This window comes from Indicator indicator, chromosome 5, assembly GCF_027791375.1.
Source record: "Indicator indicator isolate 239-I01 chromosome 5, UM_Iind_1.1, whole genome shotgun sequence".
In the NCBI taxonomy this organism is placed as follows: domain Eukaryota; kingdom Metazoa; phylum Chordata; class Aves; order Piciformes; family Indicatoridae; genus Indicator; species Indicator indicator.
The window spans coordinates 16,808,888-16,827,554 of record NC_072014.1 but is presented as its reverse complement, the minus strand read 5'-3'; the positions used below and the strand labels follow the sequence as shown (position 1 = coordinate 16,827,554).

The window sequence follows — 18,667 nt, the reverse complement described above, 5'->3', positions numbered from 1 at the left end:
CTCTACTGTGGGCATACATTGCCACGGCCAACCAGACATGGAAAAGTAATGTCTTAAAATAACAATGTCACTTGGCTTATGCAATATTGATGATCTTTAATAAGAGTTTGTCAGGGAGGTAAGTTTTCTTTACCTTTCCTTCCCAATCTTCAAACCCAGGAATACATTGCAGTAACCCATAGAATTATTTAGACACTGATTCTTTCCACTTTTAATTCATCAGGAAAATTTCATCACGCATATAGGACTATATAAAACCACTACAAACCACATAATCCAGTGGCACCTGATGTCACAGCAGTACATCATATAGAAAATGTAGCAAAAGCTTATTAGCAATCAAAACTTTTTACTAAAAGATTTGGTTAAAAATAATTTGTAATTTTATGGTCTCGTAGGTGAGGCTACCTCCACCTTTTACTTCTCTTTTGATGTTTAGTTGTAAGCATAGGGGCTTGAATTCTGGGCTTTTGGGATAGGAGGAGGAACACACTGCTTCAAGTCTACCAGAGGGAAAAGGTGTTTTGAGTCATGTAGTTTGTCATATGCAGAGGTAGGCCAGCTCTCTGGTGTATACTCTGGGGTAATATATAACAGGTCCCATTGTTAGCTGCCCTTATAATTTCTTAGTCTGTGATTTACCAGATACTGCAAATACAAAACATTTTTTGCTACTTGCTCAACGCATTCATTGTGCTTCCTCAGACCCTGGTGAAAAATTCTCCTTTTCCCACTGTTCTTAACACTTTTCCGCTTATGACCTAAACATCTTAGCACTGCAATTAAAATCACTGTCACTGGTCCTAGATGGAAATTCTTTAGCCCTCTGAATTTATTTTTCTCCAACAGATTAAAATGGTCCATTAGGGTAGATTTCATGTGCCAAACTGTCAGTCGGTTTGCGTGATTGTCACACACATCCTCCCACCACCCGCCCTTCCTAGTGGCTGCTAAACCACATTAGCATGCTATCAGATCATCACTCTCAGACTTTTGCATTTCAGCAGCTGTTACTCTCTTCTTATTAGCGAGTCTGCAGAGAAAATCTTTCAGACAAAATGGAACTAAACTCTGTGGTTATTGTGACTGGAAGTATGCAGGACTGAAAGTGCCCGAGGGGAGCCTGCAGGTACCATACAGAAGTCTTTCAGAAGAGACATTTGTTATTCAAAGTTGCTGCCCACAGGAGGGAAGGGGCGGGGGGAGAAAGTAGATCTCTACTGCAAAGATGTAATAGCTGTAATTTTTCATACTTTTACTATCTAAATCAGGCACAGGACAGTGCAAGAGCTTTGTTCAGCTTCACATATTTTTCAGCCTGTCCCAATGCAGTCAGTCACCCCAGACATACACCTTTGAGCTGTGCAGCACAGTGCACTGCCAAAAAGTGTTGAGGACCAGGCTTGACACTGGTCACTTTCCATAAAAATAATGCAACCTTTGGTCAGGTTCGTAACAGTTAATTTTTCAGAAGAGTTATGTAAACATCAAATGGGAACAACAAGCAACACTGCTGTTGTATTACCCTGGACAATGGGCCAAATCAACTGGCAGCTGGGACTTTGGTCTGTATGCTGCATTCCCTCATGCTATTAGATGACCTATGGTGAATGTCATAAGCTCTCTGTGCCTCTTTTTGCCCAACTATAAAGGGAAGATAATGATATTTGTTTATGTCTGTAACTTTATTTACAGTGATGTCTGGGGACAGATGATGAGCATAAATACTAGTCCATAAGCTTTTACTCTGTAAGAGTGCCTGAGCTTGGCAACCACTGACCACTTTGATTAGTAAATCTTTGGAACACTTTTGCAGAACAAAATGAGTATGAATGAATAAATGTTGTCAGCAAAAGGAATAAACATTGTATTCAAAAAATATTAAATCTTTGTGTTACAATTTCTCTATGTTCTAAGAGCTGGATTTTACGTGATATTTAAAACTTTCCCCAGAAGTTGTGTGTTTCTTACAGCTTTCTCATTAGACTAGTAACTTCCTGACCTTAAAATCCATTTAGCAAATGTTTTCTCTAATGAAGACCCTCTTAGATTCATCTGAGCATCTTTACTATTTGCTACAACTACCGTAACTGCAAATAGCAACCCTCCTGCTATGGTGAAAAATGCACAGGACAGAGTCGCCTGTTAATCACTGTGTTGAACTGAACAAAGACAGATTATGTGGTGATTAGGGGCTTGGAATATTAATTAAACATCAAGGCTTTCAAATTAGAATCCCAGATGTTTGATCATTATGGTAATTCCCTGTTAACAGCATTCCCTGAAAGTCCTGAGAAACATTCCTCTAATTCTCCAGTGGTGAAAGGTTGAGTACCCTTAGGCTATAGAGCACTGAGCTCCTCTGCATCAATTATACCAGACGTGGCCTTTTTAGCAAAAATGGAGTCATCTTATTTAGTGTGCCTTCTGTTAAGGAAGCTCTCAAGCAGCTGTCTACATAGAAAAATGCTTTCTTTACTAGCACAGGCCTTTCCAAAACAAAGCACACTGTTCCATAAGCATAAGCTACTTGCTCTAAATCAAGTCACAACAGCAACTGTCTTTACAGAGAGGGGTAGCACCAGCATCTCCAGAAAAGCTGCCCTGTCACCAACACTACCAGTGTGTCTTAATCTTCTGCTCTGGGCTACCTGAGCAGAGGAATCAGTCCTTGCTGAGACAGCTGAACTATCTCCAAACCCGTGCTACCGTGAGTAGCCTTATACTGAAAAGGTGAGAAGCTGGAATGAAAATTATTTGTCCTATTTCTTCAGAAAGTTATGTGAATTTCTGCTTCCTTTCTATAGTACTTATCTGTACTACTACATTTTCTAGAGACATCTTCTGCGTCTGGGAACTAATCTCAAAACAATGTCTAGTGCTTGTGGAGCCCACTGATGTGAATGCAGATGTTTCTTTTAACTGCACAAGTACTGCTTGTCGTAGTCAGCTCAGGAAGTGTGTTTGGAGATCTACACTAACAATCAGCCTGCTTACTCTGGCACACTCATATGCATGACCTCCTCAGTGCACTCAGCTCTTTGCAGCTTGTCATAAATTACCCATCTATGAACAACGATAGCACCTGGCAGTGATTTACCCCTGACATTTCTTCCCTCAGTACATGCTCCTACTAATATAGGAATAACACACACTTCATACATATGCCCAGAGCAACCTAAAGACTTTTCATCAAGCAATAGAGTCAGAGAAGGTAACATGAGATCCAGACAGGATGGAACAAATTATCTGAGGTTCTCAGGTTATTCACTCGCAAGCTTAATCAAAACTGAGTGCAATCTGAAAGGAATTTCAAGTGGAAAGGGGATGCATTTCAATATTTCTCAGTCATTACTAGATTCCAATTTTGCACAGTCTGATTAAGGATTTTAAGCCTTTGCAGGGTGCAGCTTCACTGCAGATATATTGCTCATCTGGACCAGCTGCAGAAGATTCCTGCTCCCATTACGTGACAAGGAACTTATGTGCTACCTCAGATAGTGCTCTCCAGAGGGCTACATTCACTTAGTGAAAACATCTTTTCTAGCAGCCCTTAGTGCTCACATATTCTGTTTCAAATAAATAGAAAATAACTTACTGTCACAAAACATATATAATCTTCCCATGGTTTTTATTAAAAATCTTACTATTTGCATACTAACAAAATATGAATCTGTACTCAAAAGTATTTGCACTATTTACAAGGTTTCTCTAGATTCTAATAAGGCAGCATGAAGGCCTCCATGCCACACTCTAGTCATCTGAAGAGGCTGATGTAAGTAGCCTTCTTATGGGTGAAGTTTTCTATAAATCTTTTCCTTGCTCTCAAGGAGGTTTTGCAAAACATATTCAACCACAATCACACAGAGCTGATATTGTTCATCGAGCTCTGGCCTCAACACCAGCTATTTCCACTTACCCATCAGTTTTCCTAATGTACCTTCTACTGTAATTCCATAAATCTGTTCAGGAAATACTTAGAAATACTTCATTAGTCAAGTTGATGGAAGAAAAGAAGGGCATCCTAGAATATAAACAACCACAATCTTAACAAAGTCCATGGAGACTTGAACATTAACATCTCTGTTTTTCACAGTAGAAAGCATGCCAAGATTTTCCTGGATCTTGATGGGCCTCACGTTCATATTGACTGCATAGAGAAACAATCATTTACCCAGAAGAATTTTTAGATCTCTTGCTGTAAGAAGCTTTGCATTTTCAATGGCTGTCAATTGCCCAGTAAGAACTGGGATTAAAAGCTGGGCTGAATGTATCAGTAATTTACAAAGCACTAGAAATGAAGGGGAAATTATGTCCTTGATAGCACTGTACACCTCCCAAGCCAATCTATCAAAAAGCTGATGTACCAAAATCAGACTGGTTAGTTACACGTAACTAGAAATGGCAAACATCTGGATAGTAAGTTCTCCATTCTTCCATTTTGAAAGCTCTTGCATGTAGACAGCCCAGGGCTGTAGCTAAGTGGACTTGGGCACCCAGAAGATCTGTTATTACTTCTGATCATCACAAATTAGCAGCTTTGTCCTTTTGATCAGTCAGTATTAGTTGGACAATATCAAAAGAGATGATTGATCATAAGAAGCTGCTCATGAAGAAGACATTATTGGTTAAATCTCCTCAGCTGCCACTTCTACCTAACTCTGAAGTAATTGTCACAGTAGATACATGGAAGCTTGTTCTTTATATTCTCCTAATGAGAATATTCATTTGCAATTTAGCACTCAATTAGAATTTAGCACCAGTCAACAGTGTTTTTCTGGCTCGTCTCACACATCTTTGAGAGAAAAACTGCTGCTTCGGGTGATGGGATGAAAGTCAAGGCTAGCACTAGGTTCCAAGATACCGTTGCCTACAGTCAGTACAACGAGATCAGATCCAGCAGTGCAACATTGTAGTGAAATATTCCAGGTGCTTACTCAAAAACAACACAGACTGTGGACAAAATATTCCCGAATGGCATTCACCTTACCTGGGTCAAGGTTATAACTTGTGTTCAACAATTAACACAAACCATTTCACTCAGATATCTCCACACAACTGTCAGGTATGGCTTACAGGCTCAGATGCTTGATGCAGGTTTGGCTTTTCTATTAGTTACCAGCCAACAAAGTGTCACTTTGGCCTTGTTTGTGTCTAATATGTGCTGTGATTACCAGACCTTTAGGTCCACTTGGTGATTTAAATAATTTCCTATGGCATAGTCTCAAGAAGCCCTTGATATTGAATCTTGTTCCATACAGTGAGGAACAAATAGCTTTTTTATTAGCAAAATATAACTTTCACATTTCTTAAGAAATTCAGTGGCACATACTACTTCAAATTGTTGATTTGGGCATTTAAAGCTGATGTCATTATCAATTATGATTAAATGTGCAAGAATGAATATTTCTAAACCAGACCTCTATAGATAAACTGAGCAGCACAGAACCTTACTGTACAGACTACAAGTTTTCCTCTTATCACCTGACCACCTACATCTCTTTACACCTCCAGGGAAAGCAAAGCAGGTCCATGAAAACAAACATTAAGACACAAAATACATGAATACATGACAACTATGTGTTTTTGTGGATTGAAGGAAATAAAAAACCATAAATTAAAAAGAAAAAAAGTAGGTGTGATCTTAGGGAGTAAGCTATAAAAAGATTCCACCTTAGTATATATCGTACCTTCTACTGCTAGTTCTTTCCATCTTTCTTTATTTGCTTGAATGATCTTCATCAAGTTGTCCTTAAAGCTCTTTAGGTCTACAGCTGCTAGAGAAATTTCTGTGTAAGTCCCTCCATCACTTGGACTTTTAAAACTGGTTCGTTTTTGTGCTTCAACATTGCTTACTGCTCCCAAATTACATTGGCTGCAGAAGGAAAAAATCCTAAATTATGAACATAGTCTTGCAATTTCAATAAGCCACAAACAGTTAATGAATCAAATTCTTCGGTACCTACAAGTAATCATTAACTTAAAACAATAGTTTTCACCTTTTAAAAAAATCAAGACATAAAAGTGTATGACAGGTAAGTTTAGCTTGAACTGAAAACTTGTTTCAAGGTACATACCTTTCAAGTGTAGTCAAAGAAGGATTTAGTACAGTGGATTTAAAATCCAATAAAAAGCTACTGTAGCTACCTTACAGATAAGATAAGGTAGAAGTCAAACTGATTATTCATATGTGAATATGCAGATGCATGTAAAGGAGCAGAAAAAAGAACAAATTGTATTTTTTTCTTGGGATTAAAAAATCGGATCTATTTCTGGCCTTGTATAGGTAAGCATGTCATACTAAATTTTGTTTACTCAATTATGCTGTAGAGTTTAGATCATTGGTACCAAAGGCAGATGTTAATATGCATACAAATGGTTTTACATTAATCAGAAAATATAGTTGTAGTGAGAACTGCACAAGACAAGTTAACTGCTCTGGAGATTTGGAATGGGATAGTATGGAAATAATAGGCTATGATTTTAATGTTTTCCAGATACCACAGTGAATGTCACACCATATACTCATGGCACCCATTCACTACTGTGTGTGCAACTCTGCTGGCTCAGATATTTCTATATAGGCTCTCTATTCTCTTCATAGGTGTAGCTCTTGATTCCATATGAGGAAAAAAAAAAAATCTCATATTCTCTACATCACATGAGGAAGCTTTGCCAGATCATAAGCCTTCATTCATCTAGCAGTCAGTCATGAACATCAACTGAAAATGAAGGCTGGACTTTCTAATCATTTGTAGCTGATACTCATTGATGAGGAAGTGAGCAGGTAAACAATTTTGTTATCAATAATGTCCTCATTTAGCACTATATTCCCCAAAACACTAAGAATAATGTTATAAATACCTACTGCTATTAACTTCTGCTTACTTCTAGTAAACAAAAGACATGTAAACTCATGATCAGAGAGCTTGGTTCATCATTTTGCTGTCAAAATCTAACTAATACACAGCAAAAAAGCATTGAAAAACCTCAAACCACCTTTACCACCTCCTCTTCTAATAGTTCCTCATAAAGATGATTTTTTTGTACTGCCAATTCAAATTATAATAAAAATGGTTCAAGATAAGACAAATAAGAACTTCTATAACATATTGCTAAGATTATAGCAAAAGGGGAAAAAATCATGAGTAGATATGCTATTTTCTGCTCGTTATCGTATTTTTGCCTTTTTTGAGGCACGATCATCCCCAGTCACTGGAGTAACAGCATCTTGCAAACGCAACACCAGACCACACGGTGGCGATACTGGACAGCTAGTTACCTTACATTGCCAACTGTAAAGTATTTGCGATCGTTCTGAGAATCGTTGTTTGTGTTAATTCAATAACTAAACAGTATATTCATACCTGGGTGTCCCAAATGCAGGACTTTGAGATTTTGATGCTTCCTCTATAAGAGGCATAACAATTTTCTCCATTGAGTCAGTAAGAAGAGAAAACGTTGGCTCTACTATGAAGTCAATGAAGCCTAAAGTAGAAAAAGAGAGAAAACCAGATTTTAAATTTCCACAGCTCTTAAATATAAAAATAAATACTTGATACCAGGCTGATTTTCTTACTGCAGTTCTGATTCAATATACTAGACACCACTGGCATAATCTTGCAGAAAAAAAACACAACTAAACCAAAAACTACCTGAAGTTGTATAGATATAACTAGATATTAATAATTATAGTTTTTCAATTCTATTCCTGTAAATTTGATGCATTGTAGAAAACACCTAGCATTTGAAATTCATATTAATTGTTGAATAGAAGGGAAGCTATCACTGAAGCAAGAAGGTAGAAGTCATACTCTCTCTTTTACCTTTGAGAGCTTTTTGCCAAGGAGTTAATATTTCAAACTGCTTCTATTATTCTGAGAAGGTAAAGTGTTACTTCACAGTGTGTAGGAGTGTTCTGTCAAATCAGTGAAGAGAACAAGTAATATCCTCTGGAGACAGCATTCAACCCACAGTTCTGAGATGTCAGCTCTGAACAATGTCTTTTACATTTTAAAGTGCTCATCAAGGTATAGAATGACACAGTGAGAGAATGAAGCATTATTCTCAGATGAGCACTTAACAGAGAAAAAAAAAGAAAAAAGAAAAAAGCTAAAACATGAGCTAGCAACGGATTTCCAGATGTCTTCATAGTCTAACCACGCAACATAGCACAAAGCTGAGCAACAGTGTTTCAGCCTAGGGCCCAGCTTCCCTTTTGCAGTAGGTGCAATGCTCAAGCCTTTAAAGTTCCAAGGAAACTCCTTTAAACTCCAAGGACAAGATCAGAGAGGATGGTATGCTTCAGTTCAAGGGTAAGACACAAATCTGCAGAATCTGTCCCTAACTCACATAAAAGGTACAGCTGTTGGCAGGACATACTCCTTTATTCAGTATCCTTCTAGGCCTTGTAACTAGCCCCAGTGATCTTCACTGATTTTTATTTCCTTATTATTGCTGATAGAAACAGGGATACAGCTGAAAAGGTGAAGTCTGGCCACTGTTGACCAAAAGACAATTAGGATAGACAGGAACAGAATGCAGTGGTCCTTGTCAACCCAAGGAGGTTTGACTGTAGTCTGACCTTGTCACGCTGATAGTCTTAACTGCAGCCCAAAGATCCAATGTATGAATTAGATTTAAGTTGAGATGCATCTACAAAATGGTACCAGGCTTTCAGACTGTCATAGAGATGAACCTGCAAGTTCCTGAGTAGGAGTCAGTCTGTCTGAGGACATGATCTATCAAATTCTACAGTAAAAGTTGGGCTCATGTCCAGTACTTTGGCTGATGCTTCTCCTACCCCTTCTTGGCATCACATATGCTCAAATTACTTCATGTTCTTTTGAGACCAGCACATTTTTACTGTAAGAGTATGAGTTTGCTGAAAAGACAGGTACAAAGAAATACCTTCTATATGGTGGCATTTGGAACATTTAAAATTGGTACAAGAAATGTTCACATGATTTTAAATGCTCCTACACATATAAGAAAAAGAGAAATGCAACTTGTCATTACCTATTTGGGACTGAGCTACCAAAGTAGACTTGCGGTCACAAAGTGGGGAAAATTGAAGACCTAAAGCAGCCTCCTTGTCTCCCTGAAATCAACAATATTTAATATTTATTATAAGCACATATTTGACAGAGAGACAGAAAGGAATCTGAACACTCTTAGTATTTATTCAACAGATCACTAATTCACTTATATTCCTAAATAAAAACAAACCGCAGGGAAAAACAAGGAAAAAACAAAACAACAAACCAAAACCAAACCACTCATTATTTTAGGAAAGTCAAAGTCACAATTCTAACTTATATTTGACAATTTTTATAAAAAGGAACTTACTGCAAAAAATTTCTCCTCAAAAGCAAATCATCTGCCAATAAGACTAAGCATCTTAAAGGTCTTTTCCAATCAAAACAATCCTGTGATTCTATGACTATATTTTGTAATTAATGCAGTACATAATTAATATTTAAATGTCATATATGTCTACATCTATTATAAATGGTGATAATGGTACAGCAGTGATATTTAAATTGATCATTAGCATGTCATGAGATTTAAAAATCAAGATAAAGATCAAAACAGTAAAAAGCTCAGGTGCTGAACTCACTGGATAAATTCACTTTTTCTGGTTTTGATTGTATTCAGACTGAGACCAGAATGCTACAATGCTACAGGAGCTGTGATATGTCTTTGAGTGACTTGAACTGTATATTTCTTTAAGGTTTTGAAATGGGTAGGAGTATTTCTACTTTAAACAAATAGCAGAGATTTTCCTTGGCATTAAAACACACTTTATTTAGTTGCTGCTTTTAAACATAAAGCATTGTTTGGCTTTTTCCTCTGAAGTTAGCACTAGCACATATTTTAACTCCTAGCTGCAGTTAATAAAGTTTTTGGTTTTGAGCAAAGGTGTTTTTTTGTTTGTTGGTTTTTGTTTGGGTTTTTTTTTTTTTTTTTTTGCTGCTGCTCACTACTGCCTGTTTAAAAGCTGACTGCTAAAGCATTTGTTTTACATCAGCAGTTTCAGATTCTGTTGCTTTTTAATTGTAAAGCAGTGGAAGTAGTTGAATTACTATCTTTAAAAAAGAAGAGGAGAAATTAGTGGGTTTCTTAAACATTTGGACTACTTCACCTTGGCTGACATCTTAACAGACCAGAGGATGCACCACCAAGTCAGTGCATCTAGGAAACAGGACACCTACTGTGCCTGCTCTGCTGAGTGCATTTATAAATGTACAGTTACTTCATCACCATTTAAATGTGTTGGAACTACTCCACAGGCTGGTTTTAGGAGTACACATAAAGAAGGATTCAGTTCCTTGCATACTCCTCTACAGCCTGAAAGACTTTTACATTTTATAGTGCTGATATACATAGATGGTGACTTGATTCTGTTGTTAAATACTTTCATAAGTCCTTAAGCAGCTTATTTGGGATCCAGTTAGTTCTTCTAACAGAAAGTATAAAGGAATAACTTAAAACATTAGCTGATGTTAATCACCCAATGACCAGTGTGGTACTGTTTATTGTTAATGCTACATCCACTTGACTGGACACATTGCCTCACTGTCCCATGGGCTTTGTCTAGTCTGTCTCTCTGTGGCAAAATTGCTTTTACAGTCAGTCATTTCTGACCTTTTCAAGTAATATATATCTGGGGTAATCTGTTCCTCTTTCTTCCTCTCAAGTTCAAAATCCTCATCATTTTCATTTACACAAGCAAACAAAAACTCATGATTTTACTCAGTATTTCCACAAAACTCAGTCCATTCATTATTTAAATTAAGGCACCAGCTTTCCAATCTTGTCTCCGCAGTACAAAGTCAAGGATGTCCTGAAGCTGCCTGCTGAGAATGCCTGCAAAGAACCTCTAGTAACTGAGCAAGAATATTACAGGGCAGATAGACCTAACAGCCTCACAGTTTAACTCTGACTTTTTCATCCTCTGACTTCTTTTTCCAGTGTGACCCATCCAGTTTGAAAATATCATAGAATCATTCAGGTTGGAACAGACCCCTGAGATCATCAAGTTCAACCATTAACCCTACAAAGTTCACCCCTAAACAATCAGTATACAGCAAAATAAAGACAATCAAGCTGAGCAAGACATATAGTGTTTCATTATCTGTATTACCCATTTTTAAAACCTGTGTATAGCTGTAGAAACTGTGTAAAACCCAAACTAGACTTTGACTATCAATTACACTTCAGTAAATGTCACATTACAAATGTGCATGATCATAAATATTCATCACACTCTAAGTATTCCCCCTTTGAAGTAATAGGGTTTTTTTGCCTGCTGAGGTAAGTAAAAAGTGGCAGCAGCAACACCAGTGCCCACCAGGCTTTCTCTTTGAATTCAGTATCCCACAGAAATTAAAAGACTTTCAGAAAGGTGTGTCCTCGGTTTTGTATTAGGATATATGGCCACAGAATTGATAGGATCATACTGTCTAACCTACGGCTTTGCATCAGGCTGTTACAAAAGAAAAACCTTCAGATCGATGTGGCATATGCATGAGAAGTGTTGGTAAGGAAAAGAAATAGGAGGGTCTTCTGAAATCTGAAATGGAGACAGCTTTTTGCCTTCTTTTATGAACATGAACTTTTCCTATTTTCAACTCCCTCATCCTACCCTGCTGGCACTTCTTTTTAACTCAGAGCATATATAAATTTCTGTCTACAGAATGAAAACAGCTTGACAAGTTATATTATAATTGAAAGGAAAAAAAATGCTGCAACACTCAGAATTCTGGTATCAGCTGAAATAGATACAGAGTTATAACAGTTTCATCTTATTCGCACACATAAAATTTGAATTAATGTCAGTGTGAAGAGTAAGGAATATATACTACTGACTACGCTTGTCAATCACAACCAATAGCATCCTTGCTAGTAGACTTATAAAAAGATTTCATTCTGTAACCATTACTTCTTGAACTAGATTTATTAAAAGATTTTTAAAATGGCACCTGTCGAAAAAATTCTTCCATCAGGGCCATGGTCCACCGGTAGTGCAGTTCCCAGGATTTTGCTGGATGGCTTATGTCTGCTGCGTGTAGAATCAAAGACATGGCTTTGGCTTTGTCTACCCTGTCAATTCAAGGACATGCTCCAATTATCTCAAAACAAAAGCAACTGTTAAAGTTCTTTTCTTATGCATAATCCATCGAAAGACTACAGATAATGAACAGAGTGGAAAATAACCTACCCCTCTGTCTGCTGGAGAGTATGCCGCATCGTTTTAATTTGTTGAAAATGACCTGACATATCCGTGGACAAGACCATCTCAATGACCAAGCTACGCAACTCCCTGAGAATAATTAAAAATAAAACGACTTATTACAATTCATGTATTCTTTGTATGGTACATTTGTTAAACAGTACTTGTTAAATTATAACTTTCTAAATAACACCACGGGGTTTATTACATTTTTTTAAAGCATTTAAATAAATCATTAACAACCTGAAAGTTGCATCCGAAAGGGATTCCTGTGAAAGCAACATACTTCAGAAAATGCACTCAGCGATCATTCTTTCAGTCAAACTGTTTTGCAATTCCTCTTTTCTAGTGTATAAACTAACTTTACATGTAGCTCTGTCATCCATTATAAGTCTTTCTTTATTTTTCTAACAGTAGTGTACTCAAAAAACAGTTGTTCTCTAGGCTTACTACCACATAAGAAGATATATTTCTGTCTTTTATTACCACCTGTATATTAGTGAAGACCAGATATAACACTAAACCTAAGAAGAAGGCTGTGGAAACACTCAGAAGAATGAGAGTTATTGCATCTAAAACTCTAAACACTATATCAATATATGACCATTATGACAAACTACCCTTTGTCTTAAAAATACCTTAGTATCTATTTCATGATTCAGAAGAACTTTGGGATTTATAAGTTATCTGTATTGTGGTATTATAGTCAGAGATGCTATATGGTTTGTCCTTCAGCTTTCCATTAAATGAATACAAAAATAGTAAAGCTTGCATCATATAAGAGAGCGTATTAATTCTGATTGTACACAAAAGTGCATTCATTTTGTCAACATTAATTACTGATTTCAGAAGTTCTGTTTCCTCAGTGCAGAAGGTCTGTCTGTCCTTCTACGTATCCTCCTACAGAGAGTCTACTGAGCCTTTATTTACAAAATTTTTAAATGGCCTGGGAGGATTTCTCTGCAAATGTTGCTTATATGTATATTGGGGACAATCCACAGCATTAATTTTTCCATCAATTAGAACAATAGGACCCTACATTAGTCATTCTCATTGATCTTTCATACTGTATTCATATCTTTGATTCACTTAATAGTGAAGTTTTTTTAAAAGAACTATGTTTTATAAAGGTAAATTGCAGTTTTCTTTAGGGCTGTTAGAATAGTTTGTTACAAAAACTATTAAGATTGCTTTTGAGGCAAATTAATTGCATATCTAATCTGATACTTGTCATTGATTTTTGTATACTTACTCCTGATTTGCTTTGATGTAACTGGAAAAAGGATGCTCACTTCTAGTCAATAGTATGCAACCATAGCAACTTGTGTTTAGAAAGTGCATTGCCTTATCTGACTCCACAATAAGATACTAATTAATTTGCATCCCAACTGTTCCTCCTCCACACTTCTTTGAAACTGTACTCTTAACCCTTTATACCCATATGTCCTATGCATAGTGTACTGTAAGAAAACAGATGCAGGATGATGTGAAAAAATGACATGAATAATGCTGTAATAAACAAGAGACAAGGAGTAGCACACTAATTTCTCAGGAAAGTAGTTAACCAATCAAGAGAAACCAGCTTTATCTGGGTTTGTCCATGGCAAAGACATTTAGTCATCTGGAAACTAATGAAAAAAAAGCAAGAACAGGCTAAGATGAGCAACAGCAAATTGGGAGCTGAGGACTTGCAAGTTATAGCAATCCTGCTTCCCTTACACAGAGGAGTGCCAAGGGAATATGAGAAAGAAAAGATGTTCAATATATATTATTTATAATGCATATTGCTTTGTTAGTCTTTTTTCTATAATCAGGCAATATATCATTGTATGCCTTATGACTGGAATGATTTGAGACATTAATAACACCTGGCCACCTGTAACTGTTGATGCAACACATGGGGTGCTAGAACAGTAGAGGCCGATAAATCAAACAAGGGAGACCAAATGTGTCTTTAGCAATTTAGGGGTGTGAAGTGAGAGAAACAAGACAATATGAAAGACTGGAATACATTTTCAGAGTTGAGAAAAGCATGAGAAATGACTATGAATGTCACGAGCATTATCTGCAGAGGACACCTCATCAGAATGCTGGCAGCATTTCTCTGCTCAGACCCAAATCCTGTGTTTTAAACTTAATTGAAGCTGACAGTTTATTAGTGCATTTTTCTTCTTAAAGTTACCAAGTAGAACAGAACATGTAATTCTTATAAAATAATTCTCAGTCATTTTGCTTCATATTGCTGAAATAATTAGCAGAACCACAGTTTAAATAGACAGCAGTGTTAAATCTGAAAAAAAACTGAAACTGTTGCAACTCAAGCAAACAGATCTGACAGTAGTCAAGAAATTAATCAGTGCCAGGAAGTACATTAAAAAGTTGAACAAATTATCGTTTCACTTTAGTGCCAATTTAATTCAGTAAAAACTTCAAAACTCTTAATCAAACAGCATGAATTTCAGTATAGATCCAAAAAGATCACTGCAATAATAAGAGAAAAATGAAGAACTTCTTTCAAGAGGCTAACAGATCTGACATTGCACCAGTGAACACCTGTATCTGATGACAACATAACAGGAACTTTTGAATACTAGCAACAAGTACCAGGAAACCATCATTTCCATGACTGATCCTCTAAAGCACCAGACTTCAACAGGTTGTGCAGGTCCCTAGAATGGCACTTTGGAATGTGCAGACTATAATTGCCTGGTTAAGTGACAAAACATGGAACCGATCATTTACTTTAGTTGCGTGAGCTTATTAGTCAGTTTGTGCCTCTCTTCTAAGTTGTACTGAACAGCCCCAACAAGAGACCATAAATTCTACTTTACTTGCCAAACCCTACCAGATTCAAAATGGCTGCATGTAGTAGTGGACTGGATCGATGCAGTCACTCTATACAAACAAAATTTGCAGAACTAAAAAGGAAGTCCTAATTGGGTTACAGTGAAAGAAGATTGAAAAGCAAAAGCAAACATACTCAGTGTGTAATTAAGCAACTTCCAAAGGAATATGGAAGTTTATCACAGGTTCAAAAACCATGGAGAAATGAAATGCAACAGAAGTTAGAGCAAAGGGTCCATAACTAGACTGGAGAAAGAACCATTGGCAGACCAGACAAAGCAATCTATGCAGAGAAGACTATGCTTCAGAAATATGAAGACAGTCTATGACATTCCTCTCTGTTCTGATGCAGTTCACTGGAGCAATATGCACAAATATCACACACCTGGAAACCATAGGCTCCACTTTCTACTGAGAAATATTTTCTTTCACAGGAGTTTCCATCCTATCATTCTTTTCACCAGTGACATAACAGGGATACACTGTACTAGCTGGCAGCCCGATTTCTGTCAGCTGGAGCAACTGCGTGTTGCTGCAGGGATTTCCAAACTACACTCATTTATAGTGGTCTCCAGTGATGAAGGAGTCAGGCCTAGGGAAGCTCATAAGTGTCTTCAATACATCCTTGGTCCAGTCCTGAACTGAAATTTAACTGAAGAAAATCTGCCCCTTTCTACCTGGAAGCATTCTGGTAGGAAACAATATGAAACAAAAACAGTTTCAAAAAAACATAACTTGAAGCAACAAGTCTGAAGAGTTGAAAGTCATTGCCTCTCTACAACAATGATTTTAAAAGACAGAATATCAGCCTCTGATGGCTGTCTACTGGCACAATCACTTTCTCCATACTCAATAGCTAGGACAAGCGAAAAATAGGGTCACAGAGACCTATCAGTGGGAGACCTTCTTGGAAGCAGAACATCTCTCTCTGACTTCATAGTCCCCATATGTGCAAGAGATTTTAAGGATTTCTGAATAATAGCTATGCTAATAGAAACACAGAAGACATATTTTAAGCATTTTATGCAGCAATTACAGATATACAAAGATAACATGTCCTTTTTTAAAATGGAGAAAATCTTATCTTTAACACTTGCTCATTTTGGTCTTACAGGTCTTAGTATTTGTGATAAATCAGTTATGATCCTGTTTCAGCTGTTCAAATTTTTGTTCAGTAATTACACTAAATTTGAGAAGAAGGAAAAATGTCATTTCTGTAGTTCTTCTGGGCCTTAATTACTATTGGACTCTCCAGATAATTCATTTTTTAATGCTCAACCAAGATATGATTATGCTGTGCTGTTTTGCACTGAAGATATCCCACAGGCAACAGCACTCAAGCTGGTAGTACAATGTGACTCTGCACCAAGATTTTAACCCACTCATAGACAAAGGTAGCCTAGCTTAAGAATGGTTTTCCTGACAAGCTATCCCATCTGAGACACTCTCCACAGTCCAACACCAAGCCTTCTAAAGGCACTTAACTAAAATTATATGGAGTCTTCCAAACAGTACTTTGTTACACCACAGAAGCCTTTCCTGTCTCTACGTAATGATTACTCCTTCCAGTGCCAAAGTTTCTTCCTGCAGTTTGCATTCTTAAAATATACTCCACAGGGAAGACCTAGTAGTTTGTTACTATTTTTAAATACTGGAATTATTTTTTATTGTCACAGTAGGTCTTACCTCCAGTCATCTTTGGTTAAATGTGTCAGGATGTTCATTTCCTCTTCTTGCATGAGTTTATATGCAGCACTTACATGATGATTTTCAAGAACAGAACGATCATTGTACAATATTGCAACATCAGACCTGGTGTTAAAAGAGAGTCAGAATTTGCAATAATATCCTCATGGTGGCACTCTGGAAGGTAGGACTGTGTATTCTTTATGAGAACTATTGACTATATATATCAAGTTATGCTTATTTGCTCCTATTGTATCAAATTCTCATAGTTTCCATCTTAAATGTATAAAACATCATTATATCATAGTATACACAGTTTGTAGGAAAGTAATATTTTTAAATGTGTACTTTTTTTATTTATATAACTGTGACAAAAATTTGTGAGTTCTTTGAGCTTCTTCACTGCAGACAATATCACAGAGCAACAGAAATGCTCTAATTAGGCTCCGTCATCTTTGTCAATACAACCCTTTAAAACACAGTGAATCACCAACAGAGATGGCTCCACACATAGCATGGGTACTAAGTTACTACCCCTGTTCTGGGAGAGGTGTGCTTAGGCCCATGACACTCATAAGCAGAAGATTCTGTGAGCCTTGTAACAGTGGAATGGAAGAGATGCTAAACTGAAATTTGATAGAATTCAAGTGCCCCCTTGAGCCAGACCCTTACCTCAACATTAGCAGCCTCAACAGTATCCTTTTCTCTTAATTAAAGAGTAACCTACAATACCTAAATTATACATAGCTTTTCACAAATTTCTATATGATTTCAATTTATCATGCTTAGCTTCAAATGTCATTAATCCTTGGGGAATTTGTTTCTTCAAGACCTGATCTTACTTGCCAAGCAACCTCAGGACTCCACTCTCTGCTACACTTCTGATAAAACAATTCCTAAGTGTTTCAGTTTGGGTGAACTGGAATGTCTGTAGTAGAGGAAAGGTGTGATGATTTAGCAGTGCAGTGTACAATGGGGTAAATTAAATCTCTTGTTCTGCTGAGCAATAGTATATATTCAGTGTAACCAGCTATGTGTAAGAGGTGGTACCAGAGAATCTAAAAGATTAAAATAGGATTGGAAACTATTTAAAGGAAATAAACCATAACCTACATAAATTATCAATATGTTTGCATTCATAATCCTGTCAAAATCAAGGGCAAATCTGTGGTTTGCCAATCACATCTGTTTATGAAGTACAGCATGATCCACAAAGCTACATGAGAGTAGTTTTCAAAAATACTAAGATTTGCTATGTGTATGTCAGCCATTTTGTCAGCTTTTCTGAGGCAAAACAAGCTTGGAATCATAGCCTTGGGATGTCACATCAGGGCCAAGGTCTGCTAGAAAAGAAGAATGAGCTCCATCACAAACCAAGTATCTGTTTGCAAGTATGCACAAGTAACATTCAAAGTCTAACAACTTAATTAATTTTCCACTTTTGCAATACTTGAGAGCAAAATATTAAGGACAAAAATAGAAAAGTAATATAAACTTGGAACTACAAACTGAAGTTTATTTTTAGACAGACTATGCTGAAGGAGAAAAGAATGATGTCTTTATTTCAGCTGCAGATACAGAATTTGTTCATCACTGAAGGGCACATCTCAGGGCACAAGTATGATACAGATTTAATTTAAATGCAACCATCGGGCACTTAATCTGTATGAGTGAGTGGAGAATGCTTCTGTTTAAAGTTGTAGCATTTCTAGCACAGGCCTGTTTTGTTAGAATATGTTAGTGCTCTGCTGAAATGTTTTTTTTAAGAGCAGATAAAGTGCATTCCTCAACTGAGGATACTAAAAAACAAAGTATATCCTAGTGTGAAAGAGCAATGAGATGCTTTGCACCAGGTTAAGCACCAGATGTACCATTTATCACTCAACAATGGATTAGTTAGCG

General features: G+C 36.9%; 1 protein-coding gene across 1 annotated transcript in view; it reads right to left on the bottom strand.

The window, feature by feature from the left end:
- PDE1A (phosphodiesterase 1A) overlaps window positions 1-18,667 on the bottom strand; it is a 143,085-nt gene that overhangs the window by 11,032 nt on the left and 113,386 nt on the right. Inside the window, exons 8-13 of the mRNA XM_054381487.1 lie at window positions 16,766-16,891; window positions 12,224-12,325; window positions 11,985-12,105; window positions 9,019-9,100; window positions 7,368-7,488; window positions 5,691-5,875 (exon numbers count right to left, since the gene is read on the bottom strand). Coding sequence (XP_054237462.1) covers window positions 5,691-5,875; window positions 7,368-7,488; window positions 9,019-9,100; window positions 11,985-12,105; window positions 12,224-12,325; window positions 16,766-16,891 — 737 coding nt within the window. The remainder of the gene's footprint in view (window positions 1-5,690; window positions 5,876-7,367; window positions 7,489-9,018; window positions 9,101-11,984; window positions 12,106-12,223; window positions 12,326-16,765; window positions 16,892-18,667) is intronic.